Raw genomic sequence first — 19,364 nt, 5'->3', positions numbered from 1 at the left:
CGAGCCCCGCGTCGGGCTCTGGGCTGATGGCTGGGAGCCTGGAGCCTGTTTCCGATTCTGGGTCTCCCTCTCTCTCTGCCCTTCCCCCGTTCATGCTCTGTCTCTCTCTGTCCCAAAAATAAATAAAAAAAAAAAACGTTGAAAAAAAAAAATTAAAAAAAAAAAAAAAATAAAGGTGACTCTAATATGCCTGTCTTCCAAGTTCTTTGTAGATTATTTCATTCTGCGCATCAGGTACCCAGCTTTTGACTATAATGTTATTATAGTAGAATTAAATATTTGTATTTAGGGAAGCCATAATTTTGAAATTTTATCCTGAAAGATCTTTCTAAAAATTGTATGTAGTATCAAGATGCAGTTACTTATAATACATTATTAGAGTCTACATGTGATCGTGTAATGTACTCAGTAAAGGTAATGTAGATTTGGTAACATCTGTAAGTTATTATGATTTAGTTATTTTATTTGAGAGAATGAAAATCAGACATTAAGAGTATTTTCTAAAGGAGTTTTGGAGATTGTAATATGCTACCGTTAAAAATTTTACTTAACCAAAGCCAACAGCCCATAGCTAAAGCATTTTGTCTGTAACTTTAAAACTGAAATGTTGATAGACATTAGCCCCAAAGCTATACACGTACTGTTTAGTAATCCTGCTTCCTTCATGTTCATTTACTAGTGAACCCCAAAACATCCCACTTCCTAGGCTCCTGTGTACATGCTATAGGAAGGCAACTAAGAAAAGCTTGAGTATTCAGTCAATTTATATCATATTTGGAAAAATAAAAATACTGAGAAGTGTCTTCCTCTTTGCTTTTCGAGTATGTGAAAATAAAACCATTTTGGGTTATTTTATCAAATATTTATTGATGGCTCAATAAGACACAATCCCAGCTGTCAAATGTATACATAGTTTATTAAAAGAGTAGGTACATGTGTGGGCAAGTCATTACAAAGCAGTGTGGTAAGTACAGTAATTGAGGTGTGACAACATACGGATGAGGAGGTGATTGGGTTTGAGATGGTGGTGGGAGTTCGGCCAGATGAGATTGCATGGACCAACTGATGGCATCTTAGGTTTCAAGAACAGGTAAGAGTTTTCCTGGTGAATCAGAGGAAAATTTACGTGTGCTGTGGCACAGGGGCAAAATGGAGCAAGGTATGTTCTGAGAGTTACAAATGTATATAAGAGTGTAAGGTTTCAGGAATCAATAAGGCCAGAAAGGTGGATAAGTTCCAGGGCCTTGAGGGCTTTTTGGAGCATGAGAAGAGGTCTGGGTTTAACCTTAGAGTGATCCTGTTGGAGCCAAGGGTGCATTTACAGAGCATGACTACCCCTTTGTGCATTTTCTCTAGAAGATACAAATCCGCATCCGTAATTCTAGATAACCACATTTTAGTTTTTTCAACCACAAAAGATTTCAGGAGGAAATGTGGGGGGTGAATAGTTACTAATAGGTTATCGTCCTTTGAAAAACTTCCCAATATGGATGCTTTTCAGTGTGTGTCAGCATTTCTATCTATAAATGTACAAAGAATGGCACAATGATGACATATTCTATTTAAAACATTTGTTTTTTCAAAATTTTAAAAAATGTTTATTTTTGAGAGCAAGACCACGAACGAGGTAGGAGCAGAAAGAGAGACACAATCTGAAGCAGGCTCCAGGCTCTGCACTGTCAGCACAGAGCCCAGTGTGGGGCTCGAACCCATGAACCATGAGATCATGACTTGAGCCAAAGCTGGACTCTTAACCACCTGAGCCGCCCAGGCGCCCCTCTATTGAAAACATTTGTAATTCACAGTCTGCAGGGAGTAATTTGGGAGATACCAAGAAAACCTGACATGTTTTCTGTCTTCAAAACACGTCTTTCTTAAAGAATCCTGACCCTCTTTGGGGGATTCAGTCATGAATATAGGTAACTAGCAAAGGGAAATCTGCAATGAAAGCCCTAATGCATAACCAAACAGTGGGGGAAGTAGTTGCTTTGAACCAGAGGCGTGAAGCAGGAGAATAGAGGTTGTGGCCCAGAAAGGTTTTGCTGTGTTGGTGGCATATTCAGCCACCATTAGAGTGTTGGCTGGGCGGAGGGAGAATTCCAAAGAATATCAATCAGTACGGTATTCTTGCCCTTAAATTATACACACGTAAGATGAATGCATAGTACAATAGTACAATATTTTATGTGGCTTAATGGTCTAATGATACATATGGAATACTGAAACAATGTCAGTACTCTTAATACTGGAAGAGGCTCTTGACAATTAATAAGGAGGAACTCCTTCATCCAGGCTTTCTCAGGGTTTCTGACCTACTTCAATTCCCCTGATGTTTCGTACCCAACGGCTTCAGCTTTCATCAAAGGACTCTCAAGTTTTTTGCTTTGATTTTAAACCAGGAAGTATCAATACTTGTGGGATACAGACGCAGTAGTGTTGTTTGAATTATGTGTGTCAGAGAATGTGAGAAGGTGTTCTGGAAGGAGGTGTTTAGTAATACAAGTTTATCCATATCTTCTCCAAAATCTCAGTGAGTGTTTGCAAAAAGGTGACCTCTAGTGGCCACTTGCTTTCTGTTGCATTTCTCTCACTGATACTTCACTCTGCTTATGAATTGATCTATGTGCAATTAAAATTTATAGAATCCTTTCTGTACACCACGATAATAAAAAGCATTTGCTCCATCCTTTTTTCCTTGCTTAAACTTTATTTCCAAATTGACTTTTGAAATTTTACCTATTAAATATTAGGTAACCAGAATAAAGTTATCAGCCTAGGGTTATATTGTCTGTCTGGATAGTACGATTTTCTTGGGTTGATGACATGATCTTCCTCCCTCTCATACATGGTAGCCTTTCTGTGAATTTTTTACATAAGAATATGTATATTATGGGATCCATGCAAATGTTAGTTGCTGCCAAAAAGAGGGTTGTTTCTTTAGCTATAAACAATTGATTTTGCAGCCTGCAGTCAGTCTTATTGTTAGTTTGACTGTGAGTGTAGGGAACTCTGGCAAAATGAAATGGAGCGAAACACACAAAGAATACAGCCACAACGACAAACACTTTACCTTCCAGCTTTGTGTTGTGTTTGCTGTCCTTACTTCTGGCTTTTCTGTAAGAGTTGTATACTTTTTTTGCAATCACCACATAAAACAGAAGCATTAGGACAAAAACAGTCCAGAAAATGAACTGGGATATGTAGTTCACCACTTGATGCCATTTCAACCCCAGCGGATCCTTTAAGGAGGCACACTTTTTCACAGATGATGGTGTTGCTTCCTTATTGCTCAAGATTATATTCGGCAGAGAGATGAGGAACAAAAAGAGCCAGACGAAGGTCGAGATCATTTTCGCAAAAGCAGGTTTTTGTACAAAATATTTTCCAAAGGGTCTGATGATCTTCAGGAATCTATCAAAGGCTATGAAGCCTAGCAGTGTGATACCCACATACATGGCCTCGTAAAAGATGACCGCAGAGAAACGACACACAAAGGCCCTGAGTTGCCAGGGTCCGAGGTGTGAGTCAGAGAGGATTTTAAATGGAAGCATGAAGGTCATTATCAAGTCGGCCACCAAAGTATTTTTGAGGTAGACAATGAAGGTGGAGGAGCTGGGGATGTGAATGAACACCCACAGGGCCAAGGTGTTCAGCAGGATGCCTGTGAAGAAAACGATGGTGTAGATGACTGGGAACACCAGCTGTGTTATCCGTGTGTCCCTGGGGCACCGCTCAGACCCATTGAAGCCCTTTATCACTGTGGTGTTCATGGTTTCCAGGGTCAGCTGTTATAAAGAAACACACACACAAAATCAAATAAGAAGTCATGATTTCCAAGTGCTACTTTTAAAAACAGGCTTTAGGGGGGCGCCTGGGTGGCTTGGTCGGTTAAGTGGCCGACTTTGGATCAGGTCACAATCTCGTGGTCCGTGAGTTCGAGCCCCGCATCGGGCTCTGTGCTGACAGCTCAGAGCCTGGAGCCTGCTTCCGATTCTGTGTCTCCCTCTCTCTCTGCTCCTCCCCTGTTCATGCTCAGTCTCTCTCTGTCTCAAAAATAAATAAACGTTAAAAAATAAAATAAAATAAAAACAGGCTTTAGGTATATAGCCTATTAACACCTTATATTTATTCAGCCCATTCAGTAGATGAGTTGAAAAGGCACATGTTTCTGGCTACAAATTTTTTCAAACGTGTACTACATTTTTGGTACTTGTCACAGTACCATTACTTCTACACCCTTTTGAAATCCAAATAACAGGTTCTACCTCCTTCACAAGTGCTGCTTTGAACATGGCAATGAAGCAAGACCCATTTAAGAAGTAAAAATTCATGTCAGCGTGCTGTACATTATATCATTCCTTATGCTCTTAATCTATGGTTTCTAGAATGTTTACCATAAAGTGTTTTTTCCCCTTGAATATATTCTGTCTTTCATAAGCAAGCCCGCCCATAAGAAAAGTTGAAATTCACCTGTGTTTGGAAGGACACTGCGCTCAGTGTCTTCTGATTGAGGCAGCCATCAGTACAGTCCATGAAGAGCATGTGAAGCAAGTGTTGTTCTGCTTTCTTATGCTGGGTTTCCTTCCTCATTTTCACGTGTGTAATGTAATCAATTAGAACCTCTTCATATTCAAACCTTTGCAAATTATCTAATAGGAAAGCTCGTTTATTTCAAACTTAGGTGATGTTAACCTACTGTGACTTAAATGAATTCGTTTAGAGGCCGTTCTCTTTATATTCTCTCATCTAATAACGTTCTGGCAGTTTATCTTTGCTGTCTACATGGTCAGCAAAATTTTTGAGTACCTCTTGTATTTTATAGTAGGTGGCAGAACAATAAATTAGCCCCAGGTTACAACCACACAGAAGAGCAAGAGTTGACTTTAAAATTAGAATCATCATCTGCTCACTTACAGACTGCTTTTCCCAGAAATTTGTGTACAGTTGGCCGGCCTGTTTAATTTTACATGTACCTTAGTTTTTTGGTCTTTCTATCTCAGAGAGACAGAGTGATATATTTTCTAACAGTTCAGGGCTATTAGACCCAGATTTTTTTTTTTTTTTTTTTTTTTTTTTTTTTTTTTTTTGGAGGGGGTGGTTAGAATCACAGATCCAGCAAATACTGAGTACTAGGTAATAGACAAATGATTTCATAGCTCTCTCAGTTTCCTCATCTGTGTAATGGGTTTAATGATAGTATATTACCTCATATGTTATTGAGAAGACAAAACGAATATATAGAATTATGCTGGGTATATAGGAAGCACTAAAAAATGTTCACCCCATACTGCATTGGTGAGTGAAGTGCAGATTTAAATGGAGGTATACTATTTCGCTCATTGTAAATCATCTTTCGAAATCTCTCTGTTTAACGTATGTGGAGTGTGGAAGACTCAGGAATTTTATCAACCTTGGGCAAGGTCTGTACAATTTATCCTTTAAATGTCTTCAAGTTTGAAAGGGTGTAATTGCCGCTTTGTTCAGAGACCGTTGTTGTCCATGAACAGAAGTGTGTCCCTGCCAGATAGGTAAAGGGAAAGAGGAAATTAGTGGACCTTATGAGGGGAATGTTGAGTTCTCCATGGTGAGTTTCACTTCATAGTTTCTCCTGCACATTTCACCACAGAGTTGGACCAGACTGTGGGGTTAGATTGAATAACAATTTGGGGATGACTTGGTTTGGGATTCTAAGAATAAAAAATTTCATGTCCCACTGGACATTTGAAAATATGAGGCAGTAGGATGCTGGATAATTTTGTTGGAACTGCCCAATCATGGCACAATTTACAACATGTAGGTTTGACTCAAATAAATTGTTTCTTGAGATACAGATTCTGGATTTCATTTATGTGATAGAACATAATTTAAATATACACCTTTATGCTTTTTACTTCAGTAGAGGAAAAATAACCAACTGGTTTTACTTTTTATGTAGACGGATATGACCTACATAATGAAGTATACATTTCCTGAAATATCCAAAATCATTATCTAGATGGAGGTTTGGAATAGTTTCAGTTTAAACAGGGAAATGCTGTACAAAATAATTGCATAATTAGAAAACTGGAAATCACACTTTGGTCAACTTTCAAAATGTCGAAGTGTGGGAAACTCTGAAAAGGGGAACTGACTTAACGCTGCCCATTTCTAGAGTTCTGGAAGTGTATTCTTTTAAATGTGGCAAGTTTCAAAATGTTTGACCATACTAAATATTCCAACAGATCACACATTCCTATATGCCCATGTGTTTAGTATGAAGTCGTTGACTTTTCTTTGATTTACCCTAGTGCTGGTGCCCAGGGGGCAGGGGTGTGTGTCTTTGGTCCTTGATGGCCTGACTGAGAGGAGCACTCTCTCAGGAACCAGAGTGCCTGGTTTCAATTTCTTATAGCTCTACTTTTCTTGTGACTTTGGGCATGATATTTTATGTTCTCTATGAAACTGTTGTCTCCTCTTTACAATGAAAATAAATAATAGTATTTGCTTTGTTGGAATGTTAAGGAAATGAAATGAGTGAAGTTCCACCAAGTGTATAGAATAATGTATGTTAGGTTGTAGGTGTTCATGTGTTTCTTATTAAATGAAGCTAAAAGTAGAATACCTTTGGTGATAGATCAGAAAAGACAGGCGGGAAGAATCGAAGATGAAATGAAAGGTTCCATAAATCAGAAGCTTGCCAAAATGGGAATAAATTGAATTTAAAATCTTATCAGACTTGCTGAGGACATAGTCAAAACCAATAAAATAAGTATAGCTAGTGATTATACTGCTCAAAGTGATAATGTGATCTTATTTAATTCTTAGAAAAATCCTCAGAGATTGATCCCATTTTACAGATAAGAACATTGAGGCACAGCAGTTAAGCAGTTTGGTGAAAATCATACAGCCGAAGCCCACTTCAAACCCACATAGTCTGGTTCAGAGGCCATACTCAGAACCTGCCTCATGCTCCCAACTGTCAGCAATCATGGATAGGGTGAACTAGAATTGTTTACTAGATTGTAGTTTTTCAGTTGGGTATTACTGATTGATGAGTGAGGAATAACAATCAACTTTAAAGTTTAATGGATTTGTGAAATTTTTTTCCTTACTGTGAGGTATCTGGCTGAAAACATAAATTGGTTCCAAGTAGTATGATCAGCAAAAGAATTAAAGAAGATATAATTAGAAGCCTGCCAAATGGCACTAAACTATTTTTTCCATCTGTAGTCTCTTTTGGGATTCTCTTTTGGATCAGAATTAATAGTCTAAAGGTTTCTGTTGATGTGGCTAAGCAGTACCATATAAAATCTGAAAAGATGAGGAAGCATTTATTTTCATTTGGAATGAAAGTCAAAGTGGGAACTCTTACAAGAGCCTGTACTTTCCATCAGACATAGCATGGTACGTTCTCAGATGATAGAAAATTGTTTAAAAAATTCCCCACTGGATGAACTGAAAGCGGAAATAATAAGTTAAAATAAGTTGTGCAGTTTAACATTAAATGTAAAAGTGTCTATAAATAGAGCCAGTATAGAAAACCTCTACAGATAACTGGAAACAGGCGATAAGTTCATAGTAGTACCTGAAACATGTTCATATCAGTTTCATATTTTTATTATAATATGAAACAATACAAGTTTGAGGAGTTCAAATATAGTCATGTGCATAGTCGAAAGTGAGAATTACCCCCTTGCATGAACATACCATCGTGTGTGGAAGCATATATTTATATTTATTGATATATCAGATCTTTGTTTCCTTTCATGATAGTACATGAAGATTTGCCTATTTTTTTTTTTTTTATGTTTATTTTGAGAGAGAGCGTGTGCCTCTGCTTGCATGAGCTGGGGAGGGGCAGAGAGAGAAAGAGAGAGAAAAGGACAGATAAAATCTCAAGCAGGCTCCGTGCTGTCAGCAGGGAGCCTGAAGGTGGGGCTAGATCCTAAGACCATGGGATCATGAACTGAGCTGAAATCAAGAGTGAGATGCTTAACTGACTGAGCCACTCAGGTGCCCCAATTTACCTATTTTTTTTTTAAAGTTTATTTATTTTGGGAGAGAAGGAGAGAGGCAGAGAGAGGGAGTCCCAAGCAAACTCCTTGTTGTCTGTGGGAGCCTAAAGCGGGGCACGAACTCATGAACCATGAGATGACGACCTGAGCAGAAATCAAGAGTTGGATGCTTAACCAGCTAAGCTACCCAGGCACCCCTAACTAATAAAAAATAAATAAAAAATTATACTATGTAAAGTTACCATAGTTTAGTTAAGGAATTTACTGATTGGCTTTTTTTTTTTTTTTTTCTCAAAAAGTGTCTCTATTAGGCACAGTACTGTAGGACACACATATGTCTGTATATTTTCGTTCAATTCCAACATATTAGTAGTAAGTTTCCTAGAGGTGGGATTGCTGGACCAAAGCTCTGCATCAAAATGTTGAATGATATTTTCAAATAGCTTTCCAGGAAGATTATACCAATTTACAGTCTCCTTGAGTGGGATTCTTCCAATACTGTTAGAAAAATCTTTTAAATCAAATCTAAACTTAAAGATGAAAAAAATCCATGTAATTTTAATGTAAATTTATTTGCTTATTAGTGAGGGTACAGATTTTTTCATATTTTTAGTGTCTATTTGTATTTCTCCTGGAAATTAATTTTTTATATTCTTTTCCCGTTTAAAAAGTCAGGCTGTTTCTATTTATTGACTCGTAAGTGTATTTCTACATATTTAATTCCAACTGGCATCAGTGTATTCTCATTTTGGGCATTACCAATCAATAGTGATCACATAGATCGGGCACTGGAATCTGTAGTTGTTTTCTGAAATAACTAGATGCATGGATAGAGGGTTCTTTTTCTGTGTATTTTCTCCCTGTTTTCAGAGTTCTAGTCCAGGGATTGTCAATTTTCATTTCTCCCTTTCTTATAGAATTTTTTTTTCAATGTTCACCTGTGAGAAAGAGTGTACGAGTGTCCTTGTAAATGGGGGAGGAATAGAGAGGAGGACAAAGGAACCGTTCCAAGGGGGCTCTGGGCTCGTAGTAAATATTTAGGTTTTACAGCCATGCAGTCTTCATCACAATTATTCAACCCTGTCGTTGCAGCAGGAAAGCAACCTTGGATAAAACGTGAGGGGGTTTGACTGTGTTCTAATAAACCTTACTAGGGACACTGAAACTTGAATTTCATAGAACTTTAATACAATATGAAATTTTATTCTTCTTATTTTCTTCCTGTTATTTGAAAATGTGAAAACCGTTCTTAGGTCTCAGGTGGTGGATTCGGTTTAGACTAAAGTTTGCCACACCTGCTTTAGACTGTTTCTGTAAAACCCACTGCCAGAAACTGCCACTAACCGGCAGCCTTAGGACTTGTTAGCTACTAAGGCTTTGGGCAAGACTACATTTTGTTGGTCTCATCTTCTGAACTTTACAACTTCTGGACCCGAGAGTACAAAACTTGGCTTTCCTTTTTTTTTTTTTTTTTTTTTTTTTTATTATAAAATCTGGGATTTATTATGTATATTAAAATTCCTAGTGACATGTAAAAATAGTGACATGTCCTGTGTATCATGAGTGTTCTGTAAACACATATCTCTCAGTCTGTCTTGAATGGATTCATTTTGATGTCCAGTGCAGGAGTGTATGCTAAGGTTTTTGAATAAGGAATTCCCAACAAAATGTGACTTAAGATTTTAATGTAAATTTTTCATATTATATATAAAAACATAAATGATTCCAAACACTTGACAGTTCTTTTATAAAAAATCTATAATACTATTTGTGTTCCTGCTTTCTTTCTCTTGTCAAAAATGTCATTTCAGTAAATTAAATTAATCCAAAGGGAAAGTTTATTTGGGAAAGTCTTTGTCCACTCTGCCTTCTCCCAGCAGCTCATGGGGTCGTGGTACCTCGGTGTCAGTTTTAACCCGCCCTCTACCCCCTGACTTGGACGGTGGGTCTGCCTTCCATTTTTCCCAAATACAAAATGAGAAGATCAGATTAACTGATCTCCAGGTTCTTTCCAGCTCAGCTCTCGGGCTGTTCTTACAGAACGTGCACCCTTATGCATGTGATATTAGGGTGAATTGCGTTAGCCTGTGTGGCGGGAATGTGGACTAGTAGTATGTGGAATAGGCATCTTCTCTTGGTGCATCTCCAGTGTCATCCAGTGCTTGTGGACATCAGTGCCATGCAAGTAAAAGCGGCCACTTGAGAGTAGATAGCATTTAGGAAGTTAAGTGACTTCGATACTGGAATGTAGCTCAGCAGAACTTGGAGGATGTAGATAAAATTGATGAATACTGAAGTTCAGTGACCTTCCTTACACTGAACTTCACTTTTATTTCCTCTCCCATCAATTTTGATATTGCCTTATGTTTGAGAATCATCCCTGAGGGTCATAAACAATTGACATAAATGATATCAGCTTCCAAGTGTGTTATATATTTTGTTTACGTTAAAAATAACGACTGTGAAGGGATGCCTGGCTGGGTCAGTTGGTTGAGTGTCCGTCTTCAGCTCAGGTCTTGATATCACACGGTTCATGTGTTCGAGCCCCTCGTCTGGCTGTATGCTGACAGCTCAGAACCTGGAGCCTGCTTCGGATTATATGTCTTCCTCTCTTTCTGCCCTTCCCCCACTTGCATTTTGTGTGTGTGTGTGTGTGTGTGTGTGTGTGTGTGTGTGTCTGTCTCAAAAATAAGTAAACATTTAAAAAATTAAAAAGGACTGTGGCTTATGTACAATCAGTACGTTATCAATCTGATCTATTATTTCATTTACTTATGGACTAATTCATGTGATAGGTTACCTTCAGAAGAGACTGCCCAATAACATCTCATAAAATAGTGTTGTCAGTTACCCTTTATTAAGTGGGTTTGCTGTTTGATGTAGTAGTATGTAAGAGGTGAGGCATGGTATCTAATGTCTTTGAACAAAGAAATTCCAACAAAGTGTGATTTAGAGTTTAATATACATTTTTTTTACACACAAATGGCAAACCAGTAATTACAAACATTTTAACTACTTTTCTGTTACTAGTTATGATTTGCAACCACATAATCACATTTGTTTTTCTCATTAAAGGAAGTATTCATTAACCCAAGTAGCACTTAATTTCTAGAAGCTTGTTAATAAAGGTAAGTGGCAATGATGGTACTGTACTGAGTAAAGTTGTCAAAATATTAATAAAACTGGTTTCTCTAGTATTAAGGAAATACTCAGGATTTTTTGGTTTTAGAATGTCATAAAAGTAACCATTTTAATAACTTTGCTATTTCTGCTCCTTTATTGGAAAGGTATTTTTAAACCTCTATCTTCTTAATGAAAATTAAAAAAAATCAGTCCAATTACCATTTCAATCAGTTTAACTTTCCTAAGATTTTTGCTAATAATTAGAAGTTAGTAGTAACTATTCTTTGTGTGTCCCACTTAAATCTTTATAATGAGTATCACAGTAGATGAGCATTTGGTTACGTTCTCGGATGTATATACATCTTAGTATAATTTTTGGTCAGAAGATTTTTTTATCAGATTTATCATTCTTCCTTAGTTGACTATAACTTGATAATAACATTGTGCTTAGTAACATATTTAAAGGATTACAGTAGATATTATATGGTTACCCATTTTGCCAAAACTCTACAAATCATGAGTTCTCTGTAGTTTGGCTTGTAACCGTGGTGATTCGATACAGTTTGTTTTGCTACCCATATCTATATGTTAGGTTTCTTTTCTGTATTTTAAGGTAGCTTTTTCATACTGGAAAAGTAAATGAAAATTAGTTCTGTAGTTTTCTACTACTTGTTTAAAGAGTCATTGTTATGGACTCAGCTTACTGTTTAGTCAGTATTTTTACACAGTGTTTTCCTTTTGTGTATTCCAACCACTTACAGATTGAAATATTACCTCATTTGGTTTACATTGGAGTCTCTTCACTTGGGTCACCACCATCCTGTTCTTTTTTCCTGTTTTCTTGAGATAGAGATGTTGCAGAATTGGGGCACTTCAGCATACTCATTAAGGAGTTTTTGAAGGACTTGCAAAGGAAAAAGTAGATGAATGGATCCAGGCATGCATTTAAGGAAGTTAACCAAAGGGTGCTCTCTTTAACATAGAACAGAGTATTTTCAGCAGAGCAGTCAAAGACATCCCGGGTCTGGCTCAGGGTATAGGGAATGCGGGCAAAATGGAAAGGAACAAAACAAATAAAAAAGACAGCAATGATAATGAAAACTTTGATGTTTACCTTCTTCTTAGGGACTTTGCCTACACCCCTTGTTCTGACATATGACCTGTACAGTTCTTTTGTAATAAGTGTGTAACATACAATGACAATTAAAAAATTAATCCAGAAAATGACTTGACAGATGTAATTGACTATTTCATGCCAGACCAGACCAAACTCCGATTTGAGGAACGAGCATTTCTTCACATTCTTTTCTCTTGGCCTCCTGTTGGTCAGAATCATGTTGGGCAAAGAGATCAAGAACATGAATGCCCAGATTACAACGGAGAGAATCTTAGCCCCCAAGAGATTGTTGGGATTGGATGTCTTAAATGGCCTGGTGGTTTTCTGGTAACGATCAATAGTTATCAGTCCCAGGAATGAAATACTAATGTACATTGTAAAATAAAATATGACAGAGGTCACTTGGCATACAAAGGTTCTCAGTGGTCCTGTTCCCAGCTTGGTATCACTGAGGATTTTGAATGGAAAAGTCAGAATCATGAGAAGATCAGAAATGACTGTGTTCTTAAGAAAAATAATAAAGTTGGATTTACTGCGGATTTGAAAGAAAATCCTCATTGCCAGGCTGTTTATGATGAGTCCAACAAAAAAGAGGACGGTATAGAGGAGTGGGAAGAGGACCTGGGTGATTTTGTAATCTCTGGTGCACAGGCTGCCATTCCCAGCCACAGAGGTGAGGTTGTCCATGGCTTGTGTTTCTTCTTTGCTACCTAGGGGAGGAGGGAAGGGATGATTATTTTCAGTCCCAGACCATTGATTTTGTCTTATCCCTGTAACATTTTTGGACACCCTTCTCTAAAAATTGGGGTTTCCTATCCTCGTTACAGAAAATTGAACCTTAGAATACTTAATCATGGCAAATCCTCTATCTCCAACAAATAAAATAGTCTGACATGTATTATGTGAAGGTATAGATGCTTTGTATTTCTCATTTGCTAAATGTTTGTCTCTTAAAGGACATTTTGATCGTACACAAGTGTGCAGATATTTTAACCCATATATATGTCATTTCGGACTTTGCACAGTGTATTAGAAGTTTTTACATACATTTTCTTGAATACTATTCGATACAAAAATAGTAAAAAAAAAAAAAAAAAAAAAAAAAGAAGTGGTCATCAGATGATGTTCTTCAAAAATAGCCAGGGCATACTTTCTTAGGTATCTAGAGTATATAACTGTAGCTAAAATAAAATATTGGAGCCATGTCCTTGCCTGGTTCTATAGATAATTATACCACAATAGGCGGCTATAAAAGAAAACTAACACTTGACTTGAATACATTATCTGGTATCTGAGTTTTGAAAAAAATTTTTTTTAGTTTTTACTTTAGAGAGCACACAAGCAGGGAAGAAAGGGGATTGAGAGAGAGAGAGAGCGAGAGCGAGCGAGCAGACTCTCAAAATCTCAAGCAGACTCCAAACTCCAGCCTGGAGCCTGATGGGGGGCTACATTCCAGAACCCTGAGCTGAAATCAAGACTTGGACCAACTGAGCCACCCAGGCACCCTTAAGTTTTGACATTTGAAATGAAATTTGTAATTTTTTTAAATCACAGACAAATGCAATTGATTTTCTATGAATATTATTCCTAAATATAGACATGGTGATGTTAAAAGCACACATATCCAAATAAAAGGTTCCATTTGAAATACTTAAATTGTGACAAGTAGAGATAACATTAAATTCTCACAAATTTAATTTTTCATTGTCTAATTATTGAAAGTAAAAGTTTCATATTGTGACAATTATGGCTTCAATTTTCAACATCCCCTCACCTGTTTAAAAAAACAAAACAAAAACTAAACAAAACCCAGTATTAAATTGATATAGGATCATAGATTTTAATCTTCTTTGCTACTGCTATGTACTCTTATTTGTGCATTCACTGATACTTTTTTTTTGGAAATTATGCATTGGGAATGCTAATGTGACATAGACTATATCTTATTTAATGAGTATTCTTGATATTAAGATTATTATTTCCATCTTTCTATATTTAAATCTCATTTTACACTCTAGGTAAAATAAATAAGACCATTTGTATTTTATTTCTGTGCTGCGTGTGTGTGTGTGTGTGTATGCGTATGTGTGTTTAATGAAGAAGTTAATGGTTTTCCTGACACCATTAGTACAGCTTGTATTTTAATTTTTATTCCAAATAAGTTCATGCATTGACATTATTAAAGGTTTCCAATTTTAAGAAAACTTGACAAACATGTACACATTCATCATCATGTAAACACCTGTATTTGTCAAATACTTTTAGATATAAAATTACCTGGTTGTTGTGTTGATTCAGGAGGATTTAAATGTATCCATTAATTGGCAGTTAAGGCAACCTGCGGAGTAGCGTCTGGTATTTTCCTTTTAATGTCTTAGTTTAGTTGTTATAACTCTTTATCTTCTGAGTGTTCATCAGTAAAGTCTTGAGTGTTCTAGAGAAAAAGAGAGAGGAAGAGAGGACTTCACAATCAGAAATTACCTTCCAGTGCCCTGGACTCAAAGCTGTGCAGACACTCTATTTCCGTCTGGCTGTTTTTAGGACTTCTGCTTTTATTTCCCTGAGAAATGTGGGGCAGGATGGGCAAGAACTCATCTTTTAAAATGCAGTTTAAAATCTTGCTTCTGTTTGGTGAGACCTGCCCATAGAGTTTGATACTTTATGAGTTCTTTTGGCTGTTTCTCATGTACACAGTAAATCCATGTTGAGATCAAGCTTTTCAAAGTCTGCTTCCTGGAGAAGATTGTGAGCTTGCTTTCTCGGATGATTATTTACCTGAAAACATACTGTGCTCAAGCTGGGTGATATATTGCCTTTTAACAAGTAATTACATTAACTCAAAATGTGTGCTTGTTACGGATGTTAAGTCTCTTGCCCCTTGTTTTTTTTCCCTGGCTAATAATGTCATTATTTTAAATCTGTGTTTGATCAAGTCTTCGTACGTGAAACAGTTTCCTCTCATTATAAATTTGAAGATTCCAAAATTACATTAAAAAAGAAAAACAGTTGTATCCACTGCCAGGCTTATTATATAAAGTGTCTTTCAGGCTTTTCTTAAATAGAATTTGAATATAAACAATTATTTTGTAATCTAGCTTTTGGTTGGGCAGAGAATATATTATTAAATTAAGGGATCTCTGTTTCTCTGTTACCTTTACATAAATGTTTTTGATGCTCTCTCACACACACATACAAGATTTGAACTGTAATGTCCCTTTATTTCCAGTAGATCCACTTGGCTTGGTGCCTTTGCTGTGAACGTATGTTTTGATTACTTCTTTCTTTTGAATTTTGAGTGGGTCTATCTCTGCGTATGTTAAATAATCTTTAACATCAATTTTCAAAGCGCAGAACAGCGGCCCAGCATCGCCTAGGAAGTTGTGACAAATGCACATTCTTGGACTTGGCCAACCTAGCACCATTGAATCAGAAACTCTGGTTGCACCCCTTAGCTATACTTTAAAGAACCTTCCAAGTGAGGGTTATGAACAGTAAACTTTGAAGTTCACTGATTTAAACCAACCTGAGAATTTTGTTGGCATTAGGAGTTTGGGATTAAGCTATAATTTGAGTAATTTCAGGGCACCTGAGTGGCTCAGTTGGTTAACCAAGTCTGACTTTTGGTTTCAGCTCAAGTCATGATCTCATGATTGTGGGATCTGGCCCCTCGTGGTGCTCTGTACTGAGTGTGGAGTCTACTTGGAATTGTCTCTCTTCCTCTCTCTCTGCCCCTCCCCTGCTTTTGCTTGTGTGTGCTCACTCTCTATCAATCAATAAACTTTAAAATATATTTGAGTAATTTCAGTCAGAAATTTGAGTCATGTAATGATCCCAATCTGTTAGTCATCTAAAGGTGTGATAGTGGAGTCCTATAAAAGTGGGAATTCTTACGTTATTTCTATTTTGAAATGTATTGCATTAAACAAATTTTAATACTTGGTTTTTGGTTTGGAGACACAATAGTATACTTGTGGAAAACACTTTTATGCCTATGTACACTTCAGAATAATAAGAGCCAACATTTGACTTCTTATATTGTCGTGAATTAACTTGTTGAATGATCTCTGTTATTCTCTGAAGTAGATAGTCATCTTGTTTCTGTTCTCTGTATGATGGAAATCGAGGAGCAGAGTGAAGTAGGGACCCCATTCTAACTGATCTCAGAGCCTGTACCTGTAACCACTGTGCACCTAGAAATCCTCCCCGTCTCAGTGTCTGCTCGACCTAACCCCCCACCCCCATGTCCACTTTGTTGAGGCCCTGGAGCAAGAGGTAAATACCATGAATGGAATGGTTGTACTGTTTTCAAGAAAATAGAAGTCATATTTGCCTATACACCCAATTGCAAAGTTTAGTGTAAAGGATGTTTATGAAGTGTTTTTAAGGTACTCAGATGAAACAAGGCTTGTGGAAAAAAAAAAAGAGCATTACTGATTTCAACAAATTAATATGCCATACTAAAGAAACACTAACTCAGGATACTGATATCTTACTACATTATGAAGAATTTATATTTCCAAATTCCTAGAAGGCTATGAATAGTGATTTGAGGGGTAAATCAAAAGGCCCCAGCTCTTGATCTAAATTAACTATCCTTTGATTGTAACTCACAACCACCTATCTGTAAATCTTCTCTGGTAATTTTCTCATTAGGAATTGACTGCCAGTTACCCATGTAGATCACTTTCAAGTGAATCATCTCAGGTTATAAAAGTATACTGTTGGGGTGCCTGGGTGGCTCAGTCGGCTAAGCGGCCGACTTCGGCTCAGGTCATGATCTCACGGTCCGTGAGTTCGAGCCCAGTGTCGGGCTCTGTGCTGACAGCTCAGAGCCTGGAGCCTGTTTCAGATTCTGTGTCTCCCTCTCTCTGACCCTCCCCTGTTCATGCTCTGTCTCTCTCTGTCTCAAAAATAAATGTTAAAAAAAAAAGTATACTGTTGACCCGTGAACAATGTGCAAATTAGGGGTACAGCAGTCAAAAATTCACGTTAAAGCTTAAAAAAAATTTTAAGTTTTTAATTGATGTATAATTGACATATGCATATAAGTTTTGACTTCTCACAAACCTGACTAATAATAGCCCACTGTGGATGGAAGCCTAATCAATAATATAAACAGTTGATTAACAGCTATTTTGTATGTTATATGTATTATGTACTATATTACAGTAAAATTAGCTAGAGAAAAAAATGTTATAACAGTCCACTTCTAGTACTCTACTATATTGATTGAAAAAAGTCTGCACATAGGGGCACCTGGGTCGCTCACTTGAACGTCCAACTCTTGATTTTGACTCAGGTTATGATCTCATGGTTTGTGAGTTTCAAGTCCCATGTCAGGCTCTGCTCTGATAGTGCAGAGCCTGCTTGGGATTCTATCTCTCCCTCTTTTTCTGCCCCTCTCCCCATCTCCCTCCGTCCTTCCCTCTCTTTCTGTCTCTAAATAAATGAATGAACGAATGAATGAATGATCTTAAAAGGAAAAAAGTCTGCATATAAGTGGGGCCCATGCAATTCAAACCTGTGTTTTTCGGGGGTCAGCTATATTATTGTACAGAGAAGTAGAACAAGTTGTACACTTGAGCCTGTCATTAATAAACAACAGTAAATGCAGTTTATAATTGTATGTATTCTCATTGGAAACAGGACTGATTTTGATTGATTTGGTTAATTTCTAAGATTGAGATGACTTCACAAAATGAATTTGTAACCCAGAATTTTTACATGTAAGTGGTTTAATTGGTTGGTTTATTTTGCCACATCTATTAAAGGTAGTCTGCTTCTCTGAAAATATTTGCTTCAGATGGATTACGCTGAACTTAGAGAGCCATGTCCTGAAACGGTAGGACCTGGTGTTCCTTGTGGAACCAGGTTAGGGCAAGAGAATGGAGATGTAATTGAGACATTTGATTAGGTCTTAGGATATTTTAGTTCTCACATTGCATGGTTTCAAAATGTGGTCATTTTGACATTAGTGAATGTTTTGAATGAACACATGCATTTTAAGGCACTGCTTACTCATAGAATTTAGTGGTTTTACCTGTTTGAGTATAAAAATTGAGGTCGTACATGAGACAAACTCCACAAGTAAAGATTCTTGGGTGTGGGGTATTTTGCAAAAGAAAATGTCATCTTGATCTAATGATCTGTCATCCCTGGCTTGATTGTTTTGCTTGAAAGCAGAGGACTAGTAAATATAGTCAAACGCACTGATGTTCATTTTATTGTGCCCCCAGGATGCATTGAGCCTCTTGCCCAGAGCTGTCATTTCAGCCATACCATGGGCCTTAAGCTAGTGTAGAACAAAAATTTCCTGTATAAATCTAATGAAAGGAGTCTCCTTTTTTTTTTGGATTTAAAGGAGTTCTTCCATTTCAGGTGGAGTAACAAATGAGAAGAAGCTGCTAATTTCTTATTCCTTTGACACAGCCTCTCCATGCATGTCTGCTCTCTTATTACACCTCTGCCCAAGGCTTATCCCTCATGTCACACTTATTTGGAAGGTCATTTATTCTAAACAGAGTAATGTGACATATTGAAAGATTCTGTGAAAAAATAATTTGAAGGCCTCTTTTAAGAGTTTTTCATTTTAATAGATAAGCAAAATCCTTATGTAAGTAACTTCATTTTTTTTTTTAAATGGTAGTTTTTCTGCTTTTCTGGGATATGGGGTAGGGCGCTCTGTGCAATTTATTTCATGATGACTGCTGGGTTTACATTTGAATATTTAAACATACACAATTATAGAGTGTTGGAAGTATCAAATGCAATATCTTGTTTTATTAGGACCATCACATTTACTTCATCTGTTTTTCATGAGTGTTTGGAAGAAAAGGAAGTATATCTAGAGTGGGATTCTTTTTTACCTCCTTCTAAAAAGAACATTAATTTATTAATTTTAAAATTCTCCGATGATTGGGTCAGTATAGAAATACCAGGACATATGAATGAGGTAAAAGGAGAGTACACAGCTCTGATAATCACCTCTGTTATCCCATCTTATGAACACACATACACGCTTCCGCAACATGTCTAATCACTTAGGTTTTGATGATGACTTAGAGGAGACCTGACGTCAATTAACTCAAATTCTTACCAGTAAGGGTATTTAGCTCAAGATACCTATTTTA

General features: G+C 37.0%; 3 protein-coding genes across 26 annotated transcripts in view; 1 reads left to right on the top strand and 2 right to left on the bottom strand.

Annotated features, from left to right (window-relative positions):
* Positions 1-19,364, top strand: part of MED12L (mediator complex subunit 12L) — a 333,748-nt gene that overhangs the window by 231,605 nt on the left and 82,779 nt on the right. The window lies entirely within an intron of this gene.
* P2RY13 (purinergic receptor P2Y13) lies at positions 1,712-4,590 on the bottom strand. Its single transcript, XM_042903245.1, has 2 exons — positions 4,471-4,590; positions 1,712-3,785 (listed from the first exon to the last, which is right to left on the bottom strand). Exons 1-2 carry the CDS (start codon positions 4,588-4,590, stop codon positions 2,769-2,771), a joined length of 1,137 nt encoding a protein of 378 aa, XP_042759179.1. The 3' UTR covers positions 1,712-2,768.
* P2RY12 (purinergic receptor P2Y12) overlaps positions 10,840-19,364 on the bottom strand; it is a 46,163-nt gene continuing 37,638 nt past the window's right edge. For all 4 annotated transcript variants that reach the window (XM_042903254.1, XM_042903255.1, XM_042903256.1 and 1 more), the window contains 2 exons: positions 14,512-14,668; positions 10,840-12,944 (listed from right to left, as the gene is read on the bottom strand). In XM_042903254.1, coding sequence (XP_042759188.1) covers positions 11,902-12,921 — 1,020 coding nt within the window. In that variant the 5' untranslated portion in view covers positions 12,922-12,944; positions 14,512-14,668 and the 3' untranslated portion in view covers positions 10,840-11,901. The remainder of the gene's footprint in view (positions 12,945-14,511; positions 14,669-19,364) is intronic.

This window comes from Panthera leo, chromosome C2 (genome assembly GCF_018350215.1).
Source record: "Panthera leo isolate Ple1 chromosome C2, P.leo_Ple1_pat1.1, whole genome shotgun sequence".
Taxonomy (NCBI): domain Eukaryota; kingdom Metazoa; phylum Chordata; class Mammalia; order Carnivora; family Felidae; genus Panthera; species Panthera leo.
The sequence above is the reverse complement of the archived record's forward strand: the minus strand, read 5'-3'. Positions and strand labels throughout refer to the sequence as shown.